Source organism: Rhinolophus ferrumequinum, chromosome 16 (genome assembly GCF_004115265.2).
Source record: "Rhinolophus ferrumequinum isolate MPI-CBG mRhiFer1 chromosome 16, mRhiFer1_v1.p, whole genome shotgun sequence".
Lineage (NCBI taxonomy): Eukaryota > Metazoa > Chordata > Mammalia > Chiroptera > Rhinolophidae > Rhinolophus > Rhinolophus ferrumequinum.
Window position 1 is genome coordinate 28137515 of NC_046299.1, and position 21071 is coordinate 28158585.

General features: G+C 37.5%; 1 protein-coding gene across 1 annotated transcript; it reads right to left on the bottom strand.

Moving 5' to 3' along the window:
- Positions 1 to 860: 860 nt before the first annotated feature.
- Positions 861 to 19774, bottom strand: LOC117036211 (cytochrome P450 2C19-like). Its single transcript, XM_033130948.1, has 10 exons — positions 19593 to 19774; positions 17486 to 17683; positions 16119 to 16281; positions 15825 to 15974; positions 15207 to 15367; positions 13823 to 13999; positions 9706 to 9847; positions 6803 to 6990; positions 2826 to 2967; positions 861 to 1395 (listed from the first exon to the last, which is right to left on the bottom strand). The coding sequence occupies exons 2-10, from the start codon at positions 17651 to 17653 to the stop codon at positions 1214 to 1216; spliced, it is 1473 nt and encodes a 490-aa protein (XP_032986839.1). The 5' UTR covers positions 17654 to 17683; positions 19593 to 19774; the 3' UTR covers positions 861 to 1213.
- Between the last annotated feature and the right edge of the window lie 1297 nt (positions 19775 to 21071).

Consider the following 21071-nt stretch of genomic DNA (forward strand, 5'->3'; position numbering starts at 1 on the left):
GGGTTCCTGCCCAGTTATATGGCACGTTGCTGGGGTTGGCAGTGTGGCCAGAGTCTATCTCCACTGTTCTTTCTGGCTTTGATGTAGCTAGATTCACATTTACTCAGGGTACAGGAGCCTTTCAACTAGAGCTTGGATTTTGTTTACAAAGGGAATTGATTCATGTGTTGCTGTGAATCAGTGTGTCCACTGGGAGAACAACAGTTTAGGGCTTCCGATTTCGACGCATTGTTGATGTTACTCCCTCTTGTGTCTGTTTTGACAGATTGTATACTTAAGGAAACACCCCATTTCATCTAAGTTATCAAATTTTCGGGCATAGACTCATTTATATAATTGTATTCCTTTATTATCCATTTAGTGTCCATAGTATCAAAGCAATGGCCCCTCTTTTAACTTGGACATTAGTAACTTGTGTCTTTCTTGTTTTAGGGGTAACCTGGCTATGGGTATAACAATTCTATTGAACTTTGCAAAAACAAACAAACGAACAAACAAACAAAAAAAAGCTTTGTTTTTATTGATTTTCTATACTGATTTCCTGTTCACAATTTTTTTTTAAATTTCTCCTAGACTTTTATTTTCAGTTTTCTGTGGCTTACTTTGTTTGCATTTAATTCCTCAGCATCAGTGATCTCAATATTTCCCTGCATGATGAAGTTGCTCCTGAATAACTTTTCTCTCTTATATCCAAACCTCAAGTAACTCTGACACTCCTCCAACAGAGCTTTTCTGCCCTCATCTCCTTTGTCTTCTGTGTGCTTGTTATTATGAGGACCAGCATGGCCCCTTTACACTATTTTCTTTCTTTCTTTCTTTTTTTAATCTGCATTATGTACAAAGGAAGGAAAGTCTGAGACTGGCACAGCAAATTGTGCTTTTTATTTAGAACACGGAGAGGAGAAATGGCTCCGCACTGGCATACACTAATCATCTTGCTCTATTTCACATGGGCTGCAAAGTACCACGCAATAAAAGTTGAGCATATGTTATGGCCAATACAAATGTTTCAGAGTAAGGAGAATAGCAGGTACATTTCTGCAGTGAAACTTAGGAAATTCACCTTTAAATTGGGATAATGAGGTGATGAGGAGAGGAGAGGCCAGAGAAGAAACTCCCAGAAAGGGGATGGAGAGGGAAGGAGGTGAATGATGCCCAGATGAAAGCAAGTTGCAGACAGCATCACAGGAGAAAACAGATGATCTTTCCTTCCTCACACAGGAATGAAGCAGAGCTTGTAATGTGGCGGCACAGAAACACACCCATTGACAACTGCAGTCGTGTCGATGTCCTTTGGGTCAACCACAGATTTCAGGGTAAAGTGCTGTAAAATGGTGGTCAGGAATAAAAACAGCTCCAGGCGGGCCAGGCCCTCTCCTACACATATTCGTTTTCCTGAAAATAACAAACACAGAGAGTAAATACTCCGTGAACACTGAGATTCTAGATGTCAGAAAGTGAATATGCAGTAAATATCTGATTAATGGTTGAATAGGTGGATGGATGGTAGAACGGGTGGGTAGACAGAGGCACATGCTATCTACCTACCATCCTATCCTAACAAGTATTCTTCTTCCAACAAACATTTGTTGAGTATCAGCACTATGTCAAGCATTTCATTAAGCATTCTCACATTATAACTGCTCTTTCAAGTTTCCAGCAATCTTTTTCCAGAAACACACATACTGTATTTTGCCATGTATAAAGCGCACCCACATTTCTGGCCCAAACTTTCATGGAAAAAAAATCTTTCATTTTAAGTTTTTCATTCAAACTTTTATTTGTTTACATTTAGGTACTTGTTTTTGCATTGTAAAGGAATTTTAGCATTTTAAAAAATTTTTTATTCATTTTAAGTGTGTTTTTCCAGGACCCATCAGCTCCAAGTCAAGTAGTTGTTTCAATCTAGTTGTGGAGGGCACAGCTCACAGTGGCCCATGTGGGGATCGAACCAGCAACCATGTTGTTAAGAGCACTGCATTCTAACCAACTGAGCTAACCAGCCGCCCAGCATTTATTTTTTAACATATTATGGCACAAGAAATTTTATGTAACAAATAATTACAAAACACAAGAACAGATACAAAGTACAAGAAATTTTATGTACCAGTAATAAGTTTACAATATTTATGCATCATAGAAGGCCAAGAAGTCTTTGTCATTGCAAGTTCTTCATAAGTTCAACAAAACCTATCGTATTCTAGGGTATTATTTTTGCATACGGATATCATTATTGATTTCTAGAGTTACACTTCTAACTCATAAGAATAAATAAAAGAATTAAAAACATTTATATAGATACAGAATTAATACTACCCATGTGTAATGTGCATCGCTATTTTACCCGCACAAATATGGGCAAAAAAGTGTGCACTATACAAGGCAAAATATGGTACATTTGTTGTACTTTCTGTTCCTAGTATGATGTTTCATGATTTTTCTTCACATTCTTCACAGCCTCTGTTCTCGCTCCAAGTATGCTTATTCTTTATCAATCTCCAATACACCATGAAGTTTCAAGTTTTATATAACACTGTTCTTTCTGGTTAGGATGCACTTATTGTATATTTTCAGTACCTAGCTCAAATTTCATTTGTGCATTTGGAAGAACTGAGCCAATTCTCCAAAGCTGCAGTGATCTGGCCTAATAATGAAGATGTATCATGAAGAGAGAAGTGCATTGGCATTGGTATTGGGTATTGGTACTCCCAACCATGGACAAAGGGCAATTCTACCAGTATTAGAGTGAGTACTATGTAAGTTCCAACTGATCCCCAAAAGGTACCCTGTCCTCTGAAGCACTGAAGGAAATCAAAGTCTATTACCTGCTGAGAAAGGCATGAAGTAATCACTCTTCTTAAAATTGCCACTCTCATCCAAGAAGTGGCCAGGGTCGAATACCTCTGGGTTGGGGAATTCTTTGTCACTGTGTAGCACAGAAGTCAGAGACGTGAATATGGTTGTGCCCTGGAAAGAACAGGTGAAGATAAAATGAGTTACGAAGAAGTTGTGGAGCTGGAAGAAATGTTGGAAGTCATTGAGTCCAATCTTATGATCTACAGATGAGGAATCCTACATCCAAAGAAGGGCACAAGCATTTTGAGCCAGAGAGAACAAGTGATATGGATAAGTTGAGGACCAGTGGCAGTGAGGTTGCCAAAAGAGATTCCAACAGCATGTGAAGTATGAGTACATGGGTTCTAGGGTGCTAGACCTTCTGAATCCATTCTGCTCATCACCATGTTTGAATGCTTGTATGTCTCCAACACACGCTTTATTTTATTACTTCAATTTTTATCCATCTCATGTGTGGATTACGGTTTAAAATAGAAGTCTCTCTTAGAGCTTGAAATGTCTACAGTTATCTGTTCATAGGTCTTTTATAATAAATAGACATCTGATCAAATTTTAAAAATCTCTTCTGTTATAATAAATACAGTAACAAATATTAGTGTTATCATTTCCATGTAGATAGTTTATCTTAATTTAAAAACATAAAAAGCAAATAACTAACTGATGGCTGTCAGAGGGTGGGTGGGGGGAGGAAGGAGATGGATGAAAAAGGTGAAGGGGGAATATAGTCAATAACAGTTTGATAATTTTGCATGGTGACAGACTAGTGTGAGCACATCATAAGGTATATATATGTTGAATCACTATATTATACACCTGAAACTAATATAATATTGTATGCCAACTATACTTTAATTTAAAAAATTGAAATTAAATAAATAAAAATAAATACAGGGTAGATTTCATTACAGATTAATCCTGGCTTACAAACACAGAAAGAATGATAAAATTAGAAAAAATCCTCACTTTGAAACAATTCAGTTTAGCATTATTAATTCAGGCAAGTTTTATCAATTAATGCTAAAACTCTTGGGTGAATAATTTGGAAGCACGATGTTCACAAAATCCTAAAGTACCGCGCAATATTTTTTCATTGATTAAAAGTAAAAGACAGAACCTCTGCCATGGAGAGATCAGCAGATACCACTTTAGGTGAGGAACATAGCATAACCAATAATAGGATAAGTGGCATTATGTGCCCTAACTCCCCAGTGAATTTCAGTGGCACATATAAAGCACCTATGTCATTCTCCTGCCAAAATTGTAACTGGAACCTAATATCTAGAAAACAATTGCATAAAACCAGTCTGAGGAACAGTTTACTTGACTACTGGCTTGAACTCTTCACAAAGTTAAATGTACTGAAAGAAAATAAATAGAGCAAAGGGAATTGATAATGAGACTAAAGGGAAAAGGTAACCAAATTATATGCGTGTCCCTTGGTTGGAGACTGAATTACAAAGGAACAAAACAAAACAAAACTTAGAAGATATTCTAGGAATTTCCCATTTACTTAGAAATAAGAGAAACAAGTTTGATTAGTTATTATCCTCAGACCCCAATATTAAAATAGAAAAGTCTTCTCCTCATTGTGTTCTGTGCTGAAAATACAGTGGACTGGAAGTCCTACCCCTTGTACCAAATCTGTGATCATCAAGGTAACCCCCATGACCTCTTAGGAAAGTCATCAATTCCATCTTTTCCAAAGACTGGAAAGTACTTGCAACCTTACTAATTTCATTACTTCCTTTCCCCAACAAAGCACAAATTTTTTTATGTTATTTTTAAAATGTTATAGTTATGTGTTCTGGCTTCAAGTGGAATAGAGGAGCTTGCGGCATATCAAATAGAAAGTCTGAATATATACAGAAATTATGTGTTAAAAAGCATTGGAAATCTACCAAGATAAAAATTTGTCTAAAGATTCCATAGTTGGGAGAAACTCGGAGAGGTAAGCTGACACCTAAAGTTAATTTTAGTTTGTTTCTATGTCCAAATATTAATCAAAACAGAAGTGTTGCATCATTCTGCCTAGCTGGAGAGGGAAGAGCCCTTTCTGGAAAATGATAAAATCTGAAACTATGCATTATGTATGTATGTATGTATGTATGTATCTATCTATCTATCTGTCTGTCTGTCTGTCTGTCTGTCTGTCTATCTATCCATCCATCCATCCATCCATCCATCCATCCATCCATCCATCCATCCATCCATCTATCTATCTATCTATCTATCTATCTATCTATCTATCTATCTCATCTATCATCTAATTGGTATTTAACCAAAACTCATTAGGCACTTCAAAGACACAACTAAGTGACCACAAGAAGAAGAGGGGACGACAATAAAAATAAGCCCATGGGGCCGGCCTGGTGGCTCAGGCAGTTAGAGCTCCATGCTCCTAACTCCGAAGGCTGCTGGTTCAATTCCCACATGGGCCAGTGGGCTCTCAACTACAAGGTTGCCAGTTCAATTCCTCAAGTCCTACAAGGGATGGTGGGCTGCGCCCCCTGCAACTAAGATTGAACATGGCACCTTGAGCTGAGCTGCCGCTGAGCTCCCGGATGGCTCAGTTGGTTGGAGTGCGTCCTCTCAACCACAAGGTTGCCGGTTTGGCTCCCGCAAGGGATGGTGGGCTGTGCCCCCTGCAACTAGAAAACGGCAACTGGACCTGGAGCTGAGCTGTGTCTTCCACAACTAAGACTGAAAGGACAACAACTTGACTTGGAAAAAAGTCCTGGAAGTACACACTGTTCCCCAATATAGTCCTGTTCCCATTCCCCAATTAAAAAAAAAAAAATCTAAAAAAAATAAAAAAAATAAACCCATGTAAGAGAACAATTCTCGTCTAATTTTATTAGGCCAGAATTACCTTGATGCCAGAAATTTGACAGGAAAATTTTGAAGAAGAAAAACTGTAGACTAAAAATCTCTTGTGAATATAAATACAGAAGTCCTGAACAAAACGTAGCAAATCAAATCCAGCTGTGTGTGTTCTATAATATGTATATTTAGTGGGAAAAGTGAGGACAATATATACAAAGATATCAATAGATGCAGAAAATTGATATGAAAACATTGCATACATCCCACCAAAAAAAAAAAAAAAAAAACGAAAGAAAACATTGCATATGCATTCGTGAAAAAAAAATCATAAAAATAAACAAAGCAGGTAAACTTCCTAATCTGATAAAGAATATCAATCAAAATGTACACAAAACATCATTCTTAATAGTGAGATGTTAAACCTCCATTCTCCTGCAAATCAAAAATAACCCAGATATCAGGGTGATGTACGTAGAAATTGCAGATTAATCTAGAAAGAAATTATTAGCAACAATTTTATAGTTAGCAAGCTTGCTACATATAAGGTCATCAAAATGATAAAATCAATTATATTTCTAAGTACCAGATTTAAAAAATCTGGAAATAAGACTTAAAAATTTACAACAACAATAATAAGTGCCTAGGAAAAGAACAAACAAAAGATTTGCAAGCCAATACACTGAAAAGTAAAAAAGAAGAAAAGATTGAAAAAAATTAAAGAAAGCCTCCCAAAACTGGGAGCCTATACTGTATCTTTTAATTGAAAGATTTAATGAATCATGATGTCAAGTCTTTCTAAATTGGTCTAATATCACCCTGATAAAAATCCCAGCAGTGTTTTGGTAAATATATAAACATATACTAACATTCCTTTGGAAATGTAAGCAGCTAAGATTAAACAATATTAGAGAAGCAGAACAAATTTATAAGACATACACTGTCAGATAGCAAAGCCTGTTATAAAGCTTTATAGTCTAAACCGGACACAACACAGCGTCCACCAAGCTGTCACACATACGATTTTTGTGCTTCTCTCATCCTGTGTTCATAAAGGACTGGACCCATATTGTGACAATGGGAACGTCAAGACCACTGAGGTCAGTAGAAGAGAAACACATCTTACCTTGGGGATGAGGTAGTTTCTGAATTTAACATCACGAATCACCGAATGGGGCAGATTGGTGGGGACAAGGTCTATGTATCTCTGGACCTCGTGCACCACGGCATCCGTGTAGGGCATGTGGCTCCTGTCCTGCATGCAGGGGCTCCGGTGTCTACCAACCACACGCTCAATCTCTTCCTGGACTTTAGCTGTAAGACACAAGTAAGACTGATGAAAAAGAAAAAAATGCATACCACATTTGCATACCCATTCAGGAATACGTGAAGCAATCTAAAGCAATCTGAACCAATGTCATTATAAATATCAGTTATATGTCCAGAAATATACCTAGACATAGAGAAACAATTCCCATAATAGATACATATCGCTCCTACAAGTTAGGCTTATGATACATCAACACATATATATCAGCATACAGATATATCAGCATACATGATAATCGAAACAGAAACGATGAAATGTTTCAAACTATAAAGAGAACATAATTAAATCAAAATCACAGTTCTTACAGAAAGGAAAACAGGAATCCAATATTAATTTTATATCGAATAATATTTGGGTTGAAAAATTAAATTATAATGCATGTGTTTTGTGTATTTGTGTATTGTGTGTGTGTGTAATTTGCAATGGTACTCTCTTTATCCTCCAACTTGCCAATGTTACCCTTCTAAACAGTCTAGCAGTTTCTTTTTAAATTTGTGTTCTATTTCTAAACAATCGCTTTCTGTTTCTATTTCTTACTAACCTACTATTTTCAGATAATGTCTGATTTCCTAGTACGGTCGTGAAAATTTCCTTCTCTATCTTCACCTTACACAAAATATACACATACAAACAATGTCCCTTATTCCACTTCCCCCAATATAGTTAAATCACAACTTTTGGCTCTTAGAATATTCATTTTAACATCATTCCGACTACATAAACAATGCTCCCTGGCAAGACAACTCTGATTGTGTTTCATTTTGGGTACTTACTTGGACTTAACCATGTCTTTCATTCAACTCATAATTTTCTATATCTCAGTTTAGAATTGTTTCCAAATGCTCAGGTAGATGTTTCAGACTCCTAATAATAATTTCCTTATTATCAGGAAAACCGATCATCTCTCTTTTGTTCGTGGTGTCTCCCCTCACACCTGCTTTACCCACCTAATCATTCTGAAGTGGATATTTCTAGGCCCGGTGCCTGGCAACCTTCCTGACACTTTCATTCTTGGAGCTCTCTTGATTCCTTGAGTCCATGACTTCCTCTGACATGACGTCAGATGTTTGGATGAGAAAGGGAAAGCAGGGGGTAACATTTTTGTCAAGCACACAAGTCTGAAAATACACTTTTTATTTTTATTTTTATTTTATTTGTATTTTGGGGGGGGTGACAATTGTTAGTAAAGTTTCATAGATCTCAGGTGTACAATTCTGTAACTCTTCTTATTAATATACAATTCGAGAGTTGCTCTTGAGAATTCCAAATTCTGATGGTATTATGAATCCTAATCCTTACACAAGACACAATCTAGTTTTCTGAAAGTTTTTGTCATTTTCTTTTTAATCTTTTAATCCTGGTGTTCTGAAATTCCATGATCTTGTGTCCCAGGGTGGATGTTTCTGTTTCATTCACTCTGGTATACATGTCAAGAGAATTTTCTATCTACATGGTAAAATACAGAGGTCTTTCCTCCAGAGCTGTTTGTTCTCTGCTGCTGAATTTCAGAAAGCAGGACGGAGAAAGGAGCTCAGAGTCTCTGAATTCAAGAATTAGATTCTTACTTAACCTGTCTTTTCAGCCCTACAGCTCACTGTTTCCCTGAGTGTAGGGCCTCTTAGTTTCAGTTTCTCTAGAGAGTAAACCTCCCTCTTCCTGAAGGGGGGAAAACAGTTATCTGATAAAAAGGAGTTGTCAAAGGGCCCTGGGCAGGGAGAGCTCCCTTTTTTAGCCTATTTCTCCCTCCACCGTCTTTGACACTTGGTATTTGTAAATACTAAAACGTATAGGGATGTAGGGACACAAATAACTTTTCCTCCTCATGTACCTTCCTCTTCTGACACTGAGGTTACAACTGCATTCTCTCTCTTGAGTTAATGATTTCTCCACAATATGCTCACTGTGTTTCAGGAATTTGTTGTAGATTTGTTGGCTATTTTCTGACCTCCTCTTAGCCAGCTCAAAAGACAAATTCTCATTTGTAATAGGTTATAATCATTTCAGTGGGATCCTGAAACAGAACAGGATAATGTATATTTCTAAACGGCTATGCATAACTGTAACTCTTTAAAGGTAAATTTCTAAAATAAAGTGCTTTATAAAAGATAAAATTATTGACCTCCGTCCCCCAAAATTCTTATGGTGAGAAACACCACCTTCTGGAAATAGACTTCTGAAATAACAAAATCCTTTATGCAACATCTTAAGCCTAAATAGTAACATATTTGCTGTTAAAATAATTTTTATAACACTTCCTGGACTGTGGAAATTATTTCAGGGAACCTAATAAATCTCTAGGATTTCTACTTATGCTTCAATAAGGAGAGTTTCCATTATGTCATTGCATTTTCAGAATGAGGAGAGATCTCTGAAGAATATACCTTCTGTTCAAAGTTAGTGGCCTTTTTGTAATAAAACCAATATGCAGTCCCAGGCCAAAACATGCTCTCTGTGCCTCCCGTGAAATAGAAACACTGTTTTATTGCTTTTGCTGTGGCCCATAGTGTCTTCACTCCTCTCAGTCATCAGCCTGTATTATATCACAATGTCCCATTGTTATCCCTCCTTTAAATTTGGAAAAATTAAGCAGGTGATACGGAAATTTCAAGAATGAAGCTTCTCTAAGAAGATGGAATGCACTAGCAGTGTCCTCCCAACATCTTTTCTGAAATCCCCCTGGCCCGCCATGTTGGGCCTACCTGTGACCTCCGGGTGCTTCAGCAGGAGCAGGAGAGCATATCTCAGCGTGGTGCTCGTTGTCTCTGTCCCGGCTCCAAACAAATCCGTTACAGTGTTTGTCAAGTTTTCAAAAGTAAACTCCAACTGTGGATTGTGCTTTTCCTAGGAATAATTTGATGGAATTATTTGTCAAATTAATTTGCCAAAATTACAGTTAATCCAAAATATCTCATATTGTTATAAATTTAATAAACCAACATATAAAGTGCATTTTTATATGTTGGCTTATTAAATTTACAACAATTAAAAGGTGGACTTTTAGAAAAACCTACGACGTTTTATACAAGAGACTATAAATTAGTTGACTCAAGCATCACTTTCTACTGCCTCATCCCTCTCTTGCCTAAAAGTTCCGTTCATCAGCCTCTTTTGCAGTTAGGTAAGCCATGCAGCATAGGTTTTACAGGCGAAATCTAAGCCGAAATCTATTGGTTCCACTTCCTCCTCCTTACTCAAAACAAAGATGTGAAGGAAGAGGGAGAGTAGACCTCACCTTGGGGCATGAGGATTTAATCATGAAGTAAAGCCTATATTCTAAGTATGGGTAAAGAAAAATGGAAAGTATCTGACTCTCATGTTTCAGGACTTCTGTACAATCCCTACACTGACACATCGTAAGACTCCTTTTATGCACAATAAATAAACCCACTATTTGTTAAAGTCATTGTTAAGAGGTTTTCTTTTATTTGTAGGCAAACACAATCTTAATTAGTAGAAATAGGTAAATTAAGGCCATATCCTGAAAGATGTTACAATTGTTCGATTTTATTATTAGTTATTCTTCTTAATCTCTTATTGTGCCCAATTTATAAATTAAACGTTATCATAGGTATGTTGGTATAGGAAAATCATGAAATATATAAGGTTCAGTACTATCTGTGGTTTCAGACATCCACTGAGGGTCTCGGATCATATCCCCTGTGGATAAGGGGGACTACTCTACCGGGCAGCTGCTGACCGTACCCTGTGGCCCACTCAGGCAGAGTAGCAAGTTCAAAGCCCTGCTCATCTAAGAGTACCTAGAAGCCTCAGAGAATACTCTATGGCTTGCTTGGCCAGGGAAGGAAGTCAGTAGCCCTGCCCAACTCCTGAGCATAGTAGCCTCCAGTATACATATATCGAAACAACATGTACACTTTACACATATAAAATTTTTATATGTCAATTATTCTTCAATAAACCTTGAAAAAATTCTTTTTTAAATAGTATGGAAGAACTAGGCAGAGCAATTAGGCAAGAAAAAGAAATTAAAAGTATCCAATTTGGATAGGAATAAGTAAAACTATGTATATTTGCAGATAACATGATTCTACATATAAAAAAAAATCACATAGAATCCACAAAAACATTACTGGTGATAATAAATGAATTCAACACAATTTGCAGGGTACAAGACCAAAGGAAAAATCAGTTGTGTTATTATACACCAGCAATGAAACACAAATATCAGTGTGTCTCTACACTAGTAATGAACATTTCAAAATCAAATTAAGGAAACAATTTTATTTACAATAGCATCTTAAAAAATAAATATCTAGTAATCTACTTAACAGAGAAGAAAAAAGGCTTGTACTCTGATAACTAAAGCCATTGCTAAACAAAACAAAGATTATCTAAATAAATGGAAAACCATCCCATATGCAAGTATTGAAAGATTTAATATTGATAAGATGGTAATACTCCCTAAGGAATATAACAATTTACAGCAACCCCATCAAAATTACGAAGACCATTTTGCAATAATGGAAAAGTCAGTCCTCAAAATTCATATGGAACTTCAGGGGTAGGACTCAACTTGCCAATTTGAAAACTTGCTACAAAGCTACTGCAATCAAAACAATGAAATTCTGGCAAAAAGATAGAAAACAAGACCTATAGAATAGAATTGAAATCCAAAACATCTATGGTCAATTTATTTTCAATAAGGGTACTAGACTCTTCAGTCTAAAAGAAGAGTCTCTTAAACAAATGGTGCTGGAATAACGGGAGAACCACAGGGAGATGAATGAAGTTGAACCTCTGCTTCACTCCATATATAAATTACAAGTCAAAATAGATCAAAAGTTAAATATAAGAGCTAAAGCTATAAAACTCTTAAAAGGGTAAATCTTCACAAATTCTGATTCGGCAATAGATTCTTAGATTTGACACTAAAGTAACAAAAGAAAAAATACATAAATCAGACTTCATCAAAATAAAAACATTTGTGCATCAAAGGACATAATTAAGGCTATGAATTGACAACTTACAGAATGGGAGAAAATATTTGCATTCCATATATGTGTAAAGGTTGATGCCCAACATGTATAAACAACTCTTACAGCTCAACAACAAAGGCAAGCAACTCAATTTTTAAAAGCAAAGGACTTGAATGACATTCCTTCAAAGAAGTTATATAAATGGGTAACAGCACATGAAAATATGGTCAACATCATCGGTCATCAAGGAAATGCAAATCAAAACCACAATGAGATACTATTTCATATTAACTGGCATAGCTTTAATAATTACAAAAAAAGAGAAAATAAGCATTGGCTACTATGTGGGAAAATAGGAATGTAAATGCTGCAGTCACTATGGAAAAGTTTGGCTGTTCGTCAGATGTAAGACATAAAATTACAATATGTCCCATCAAGTCCACTCCTAGAAATGTACCCAACAAAAATGAAAACATGTTTCATTATTCATAAGAAGAATCAGAGACAAAGGTAGATACTACACGAATGTCTATCAATGGATGATGGATAAACAAATTATGGTATGTACATTAAATGGAATATTATTCAGCCATAAAAGTTAATGAAGTACTGATACATACTGCAACAGAGATGAGCCTCCAAAACATTATGCTAGGGGAAAGAAGCCAGAAATAGAAAATCACAATGCTATGAGACTCTCTATGTGATATATCCACAATAGGTAAATCCATAAAGCAGATTACAGTTTAACACATGATGGGGTGAAAAGAATGAGGAGTGATCACTATGGGGCGTGGTATGTTTCTTCAGAGTGATGGGAAAGTTTTCAAATTAGAGAGAGCTAGTGGTCGCACAATAGTGCAAATGCACTAAATACCACTAAATTGTATACTTTAAAATGGTTAGTTGTATGGTATGTAAATTTCATCTCAATTTTTAAAATGGCATTACTCCATGAATTGATCTACAAATTTAACACAGTCCCTATGAAAATCCCCACTGGCTTCTTTGCAGAAACTTGCAAGTTTATCCTAAACTTCATATGGAAATTCAAGGGACCCAAATAGCCTAAACAATCTTGCAAAACAACAACGTTGAAGGATTCCCACTTCCTGATTCCTAAAAAGCTAGTAATTAAGACTACTAGATGGTGTGCTACTGGCAGAAGGACCAACATATAAGTTACGGAATACAATTGAGATCGAACCAATAAATCCTTACATTTTCAGTTAATTGATTTTTGACGAGGGTGTCAAGGTAATTCATGTGGGAAAAATAGTCTTTTCAACAAATGGTGCAAGATTCATGCTTAGCGACACAACCTCTAATTTCGTACCTATGCCAATTCATTTTATTTTATATTCAGTTAAAGCTTCTCTCTTCCATCCTCCTACTCGTTCCCACCACAACCTCTGCACCTCTGTATATATCATTCCTCCATCTGAAATTACCTCCCTAGTCCATCGCTGCAAATATATTAAGATTTATTTCCAACCACTGGACTTGCAGGAAGCCCAGCTAGGTCAAGCCATTCTTTTCCATTCTCTTATACATTGTGTGTAACAACCTTGCTCGTCTTCATAGTATGGCATACTCTCTTGCATTTTCTAACTTGTTTGTAATTGTTTCCATTTCACCTGAGGTTGTCAGGTAGATTATTAGTACCTGAAGAACAGGATTAATGTATCCCACTTATTTAACAATTTAGTATTATATCTTCCATAATGTTTAGTGTAGATTCATGAACAGAATAGGTCCTTAAAATGCTTGTCAGAATTACTACCTTGACCATTGAAACATCTCTAGTAAATACAGAAATATTCAGTGAACCATAAAATGCTCAGGCAATCAAATAACAGAGCTCTTATCAGAATTTTACCTGCTCCATTTTAATCAGGAAACAATCAATAAAGTCACGAGGATTGTTAACGTCCAGGGATTCTTGATGTTCCCTTGTTTTCTCCATAACATAAGTTTTTACCAAATCCACATTTCTATGAAATTTGGTATAACTCCCTGGGAAATAATCAAAGAGAACAGGGAAAGTATTGCAGATCTAGAAGAGAAAATGATAGGATATTAGATAAAAACACTTAATAGAGACATACACCATATGTCAAGCCCTGATTAGAAACTGTACTATAAATATTAATGAAATATGGTCTCTGTCTTGAGGGAAATTTTTGTTTTACAAATATGTAATTGTCCACACTGATAGGTGTATTTGAAGAAGAAAATTCTGACCAGGGGATCAGAGATGATAGTCATATTTATAGTATAAAAGCATCCTTATAGCAAGCCTTTCATTTTTTACATGAATTCTTCCCCACAATCTTGAAATATGGGATGGTATAAAATACTAGAATCACAATTTGTAGATGACAACAGAGGTGAAGGGAGTTTGGACAACCTGAAAGAGCACAAAGCGAATCCCTGCTGTTTCTAGTTCTGCTCAGCAGTCTTAGACATCGAATCAGTATTTTAGAACTCGGAGGGTCCTGAAGATACCATGAAACACAACTCAACATTTTATATATAAAGTAACCATGCACCAGAGTAGTTAAGTGACTTCCCTAAGATCACATCATTATCTTTTAGGCAGAGTATAGAACATGTCAGTTGAGCACAGGTAACATTATCATGTTTGTTTATGGTTTATACACCATATAACCAAATATTTTGTCATGCTAAAAACAATTACTTTGTCAGTTAGGATGCCAACTGAAGCATCAAACACTCCTACCCTAGTTAGTGTTCCCTGGCAGCATGTGTGGTCCCAATATTCTCCCTTCTTGAAGGAGATATTCTCTTCCTTCCTACATGCATATACTCTTATTGCTGCCAACTAATGTGCCAACGAAGTCACTAAGTGTTGACTGGATGACAAGACTTGTGGGTAATGGAAGCCTTTCAAGAAGAATCCAGGAGTTCATTTAGTGCTGGAGGCAAACTTTTGGAAAGTTACCAAAGTACTTTACGGGAAACTGGGCTTTGGACTTTTTAGTTCAGTAGACTTTTTAGTGAAAAAAACCACTGGACAACGTCAACGGGATTGAATTCCAGTTTTGTATTCTGTGCATGTCTTTTCCTGTCCATCACTAAAGGGCTCAGCCATCTTTGCTAGATGAGCACTCCATGAGACTAAGCTCTTGGCAGGACTGTGGTGTTCACAGATTCACTTCACAGATTGGTTCATACACAGACTTAGACTTCTTGGAGAAAAGCATAAAGGATTCTGTGGGAAGTAACAATCTTGTCCTCACCTGCATCCATGTAGAGCTCACAATGCTGACATTTTCATCAAAAGCTTCCATTATTTTTAGAAAATTCTGATCTTTATAATCAAAACGATTCTGGAAAATAATGGAGCAGATCACATTGCAGGGAGCACAGCCCAGGATAAAAGTGGGATCACAGGGTGAAGCTAAAGAATCAGAAACAATTTTAAAACACAATTAAAATATACATATAAAACACTTTGTTTATGTCCATTCGACAAACAACACCTGGTGAAATGCTCTGCAATAAATAACCCTCATTTATGCTTTAGGAAAAACATTTCTCCCTAACCCCTTCAGAAAAGAAAAATCTTCATGATTTCTGATTTGAAAACAAAGCTGGGGCAGATTTAGGTTAAATGACCTTTTATTCCCACACTGTATGCACAATCATGGGTGTACACACAAAACTAGCATAGATACACGAAACCTCCATTACGTCTCTGCTGCAAACCCTCTCCCCTCCGAACCCTCCCTCCTACACATGAGGCTGGTGGCCACTACCCATATGGTCCCCCTGAAATGCTTCCAAGGATGTGATCAGAGAAGAGAATAGTCTGTTGAGGTCAGAGTTGCAGAGAAGCAGAGTATAGAGTCACCCACCATTGGTTTTTCTCAACTCCTCCACCAGACAGCGGGCTTCCTCCTGAACGCGGTCTTCAATGCTCCTCTTCCCCATCCCGAAATTCCGTAGGGTCATCAGAGAGAAGCGCCGCATCTCCTTCCATCTCTTTCCATTGCTGAAAAGGACTCCTGCAAGGAAGGAAACAGAAACTGGGAGGTTGATACCTGGCAGTCACGTGATGGGCCAAGCTTTGCACAGGAGATCTTTGCATTCCTATGTTCCATCCTCCCCACCCCCATTACCAATGCTGAACGTGCACAATGGACACCTACCAAATCCTTTATTAACTCTATCAAACACTGGGAATCTGCCTCTTCCAGAAAAGTCCTCTCCCAGATCAATCAGGGCTTCCTTCACTGCTTCATATCCATACAGCACCACAGTGGGGTTCATGCCAAAATACACGGTGAACACAGGGCCATAGAATTTTGAGAGCTGGGAAAGGAGATGCAGATATTAGCAAAAGAAATCACTATCTAATAATATTTTGTGCCGGATTCAGTATGATATCATCATCCTACTTTTGTTTTTATTCTACAACACATAGCCTAAAATCTTTCTGAATTTAATTCATAACTATGAGGGTGAATGTTAATAACTGCCACTTATGTGCCAGGCAATGAGCTAGGTAATGAGAGTACAGATTACAACGGATCCTCAAAGCAGCACCTTCAGTAGGTTCATTTGCCCCACTTATAAATAAGGAAACCGATGTTAAAGATTCCAATTCCTTTCCAGCATCCCCTTGCTACTACCTAAAAGACTGAAATTGGAACCTCTTCTTAGTGGACCTCTGATCCTTGAGCCCATCGCTCCTCGATGCCCACCTTGGGACCAAAGCCCAGCTGCCTAGCTCAGGATCACCGGTACCACTGTTCCCATCAGAATTCTGATTCAGTAGCCCTGTGATGAATACTGGAAATCTGTGTTTTCATATCACCCCAGGTGCCTCAAAGGCCCAGCCCAGGTGTGATCCGCTGGTATCACTAGCACAGAAGGCGTGTGAGCCCCACAGAGGCAGTGCCCGGACACGCAGCATCTCCTGGAAGAACAATTTCTGTCACCTGCAGCATTTATAGGGTACGGACAGCAGCTGTGTGCAGAGGAAAAAGGATCCTGTCACCATCCAGTGGCCCTGGTCACTTTTTTCTCTCACCCTGGTCCTAATCACAAGCTATTTCCTGACATCGGGCATTAACTGGCTTCTTCAGAGGAGTTCAATTTTCATGGCTGTTCTGAACCAAACACACGGTTTACAGGGTAGATGACTTCTTGAATGAAATCACTAATCAAAAACACTTCCCTTACCATTTACCTTCAGCCAAAAGTCGTAGTAAATGGTGGTGAAACAAAAAACAGCAGGTCTCCCATCTTTTGCCACTTTATTATTTTGATTCCACCAGACAAACACCTAAGTGTATCTCACGCTCAGAACGCACTACTTCGTTTCACTATTCTTGACAATGACGAATCAAAAATAATACTCCATGGGGACTATTTGCTTTACAGTGACATATTTTAATTATTTTAATATATTAAAATTTATTTAAATATATTTGAATACCTATATTTTATGTAAAAGTAGATGTTAACTTACGTTCCCTTTGCAAGCTGCTGGAGGAACATAAAACATACTTACATTGCTTAAGGATTTGCTGATGTTCTTCACATCTAGCTGCAGGATATTTCCAATAACTGGGAGAGGAGTGGGGCCCGGCGGGAGGTTCCCCTTCCCAGAGCTCTGTTTCCACAGTGAAAGGAGAAGCAAACAGCAGAGGCAGGACACCAGGAAGACAGCTGGATCCATTGCAGCTTCCTCTTCTTAGACAACTGTGAGCTTAAAATGCAAACTTCTGGGATTCTCCGTGCTATTCAAAATGTGCCTCTTAGACTCCTAAGGTAATTAATCAGCTAGATCTATATACTTCAATCTCTTTTTATAAAAATCTGCCCCACTGTTTTCCTTCTTTGCAACGCTACACTTGGAGATTCTGGTTTAACATGTTTGGGGCTCCACCCAGATATTAATTATTCTTCAAAACATCACATGTGCTTGATAACCAATGAAGTCAACACAGTGAACAAAACAATTGCTCAACTTTCTGGATTCTCAGATTAATGACCAGTTGAGAATTTATAACTTAGGTCAATCTTTGTATAAAAAAGTCCTTATCTATCCTTTAATGCTTTATCAAACGTTAGTTTACTTTACCCTTCATAATGAAAGCCTTTGGAAATATATTAGGCTACTGTACTAACATGACAGCTAGATAAACATAAACTAGGGAACATAACTCATTAATCTTGAATGCCCAACTATGCATCAAGTAATTAGCTAACTAAATTTACACTTTTTAAATTTATTTATTATTTTTAAAATTAAATATATTGGGGTGACATTGTTTAGTAAAATTATTGAGGTTTCAAGTGTACAATTCTATAATGCATCATCTATATATTACATTGTGTGTTTGCCACCCAGAGTGAGTTCTCCTTCCAGCACCATATATTTGACCCCCTTTACCTTCTTCTATCACCTCCTCTTCCCTGTTACCCTCTGGTAACCACTAACTGTTGCTTGTATCTATGAGTTTCATTTGTTTCTTTGTCATGTTCGTTTGTTGCTTATATACAATGGTATATTACTTGGCCATAAGAAAAGATGAAACACTGTGATTTGTGACAACATGGGTAGATCCTGAGATTACCATGCTAGGTGAATTAAGTCAGACAGAAAAAGTCAAGGACCATATGACTTCACTCATGTGTGGGATATAAAACTGAAAGCAACAATACATTGATACATTATAATATCAAACTCTCCCCCACCAAAAAAACACTGCAAAAAGGAATTATTAATTTTTATTTTTCAAATGGAGAAAGGGAAACTCAGAGAGAACAGGACACCCATCCAGCGTCACACTGTTCATCAGTGACAAAACTACGATTTGAATTTATATTTTCAAATGCCCATTATGGTGCACTGTGGCTTACAACACAGCTGCTTCAAGCACAGTGTTAGGAAAACAAAACAAAACCCCCAAAAATTTGTTTCTCTGAATGTGCACCCCTCTGACTGGCCACAAAATAACAGGCTTCACGTTAAATAGAAGCCTTTATTTGACTCCGAGGATAAAACGGATATAGGTTCTCAAGAGAAGAAATAAAAGATGGAGATGGGCCCTCTCTGTCAGTGCAGGGGTGAAACATGTGCAGGTCACTGAGGGAAGAGCCCATGTCAGAGAGTGTGAGGGGGAAGGCTGGAACATCCAGGGCTTCCCCAACCTCCGTTATCCCCCAAACAGCTGCTTCTGGTGCTTTTGTGGCCTGTCGTTATCAGAAACAATGGAATGAAGAATGCACAGCAAGGAAGGGAGGTTTCAGAAAAGACAATAGGCATGGATTCTGTGGAGCGTGGAAGACAGGGACTTCATGGAACAAACTCATAGCCGAGAACCAGCATGACATGCAGACTTGAACGTGAGACAACACTTACTGGTTGTGAGGCTCCAAATATCACTGGACTGACATACGTTACTACATCACTAACAGTAATGCTTGTACAAAGACATATTCTGTCAAGATAGCATCACATTGGTCCAAAACTGATTAGTGCAGTTATTTCTAAGTTCTTTTAGTAAGGAAAGTGAAGACTTGTCAAAACCCCATTTATAACATATAGTTTATTCTTCATGGTTACAGGGAGGCTGACAAATCTGTCACTTACCTTTCATACACTCACTCACCTTTGCCTAAGGTAGAATGATTCCCACCTGAATGATGAAGAAGCTGTCCTGGAAGTTTCAGCACCTATGTCAAGGACACACCAAATGCAGGGGGTGGAGCTCAGGTCCACATCCCCAGAGTTCTGCAGCTTCCTTCCACACAAAACATTCAGTTCAAGCAAGTTCCCAGTACTTGCTGAGTGTGTACTGAGTATGATTCAGTATTCTGTGACTTAACCTTAATCAGTAACTATCAAATAAACATTAATTGAGTCGATATTGTGACACAGGTTGACTAAGACAGGAGTCACAAAAGTTTAGTTTTATAACCTTTACAACTAGAGTGAGTCCAGGTGTAGGTAAACCCTTTATCCAGGACAAACGGCAGCATTAATTTACTGCATAACACAGCTCTAAAAGGCCTGTGTTACCTTGTGTTGGTTAAAATGAACTCAATGGCTCTCTTTAAAACAACCATTTTATTCCTTGAGAGATGAGTGCCCTGCTCTGCTCCTCCTTTCTCTTGCTGAGGCTTCTGCCTGGCCCTTTCTCTTTTGTAGAATGAAAGAGTCATAGATGGTCAGAGACAGAAAGGATCAGAGATCTGTAGCCTAATCCTTACGTTAGTTTTTGGAATGAGGTCAATTCAGTGACTCAGTGAGGTGAAGCATCAGGAACTCATCAGTACAAGACCTTGTCTTAGAATCCAGCTTTCTACTTTCAAGTTCAGTGAATGTCACATCGAAGGGACTTCCCAGATGGATGGCCAGGGAGGCATCAGCGTGAAGTCCTCCAAATGAGAGAGTACTACAAACTTCAGCTAGGGTAGAATTGTGAATTAGCACTGTTTCTTTTTGAAGAAACCTTTTCAGTGTAGCAAATTCACAGAGAAAGTCTTAAATGTCTAGCTCAATGAATTACCACCTGAACGTATATTGTGTAAAGGAGACGCAGGTCATGAGAAATAATTTTGCCAGGTTTCCAAAAGGCCCCTTTATCTCCTCCAGTACCTTCCTGAGTACTAAATATATCCAGTATCACGTCATAGATTAGTTTTGCCTCTTCGTATATTTTACATAAATGAAATCATACATTATATCTTTTTGTAGTATCTAGTTGCTTCACTCTACGTTGTGTTAGTGAAATTCATTCATGGTGTTGCAAATAGCAGTAAAATTATGCTCTCTGTGTAGTGGCCTATCTTACATTTATTGCACACTTATACTTTTCATTGTATTGTTATGGAAAGATGGGTTGATTCCAGTTTATGGTGTTACAAATAGTGCTGATAGTAACATTCCTTTACGTGTCTCTTTTGTATCCCACGGTATTGGATTTCTCTTCAGTATATACCTATGGGTGTGATTGCTGGATATGCATGTATTTACAGCTTTAGTCAATACTGCTAAAGAATTATCCAAGGGGTTGAACCAATTTACAATTGTTTCAGAATAATGGAATGAAGCATACACAACAAGGAAAGGACAATATAGAGAGAAC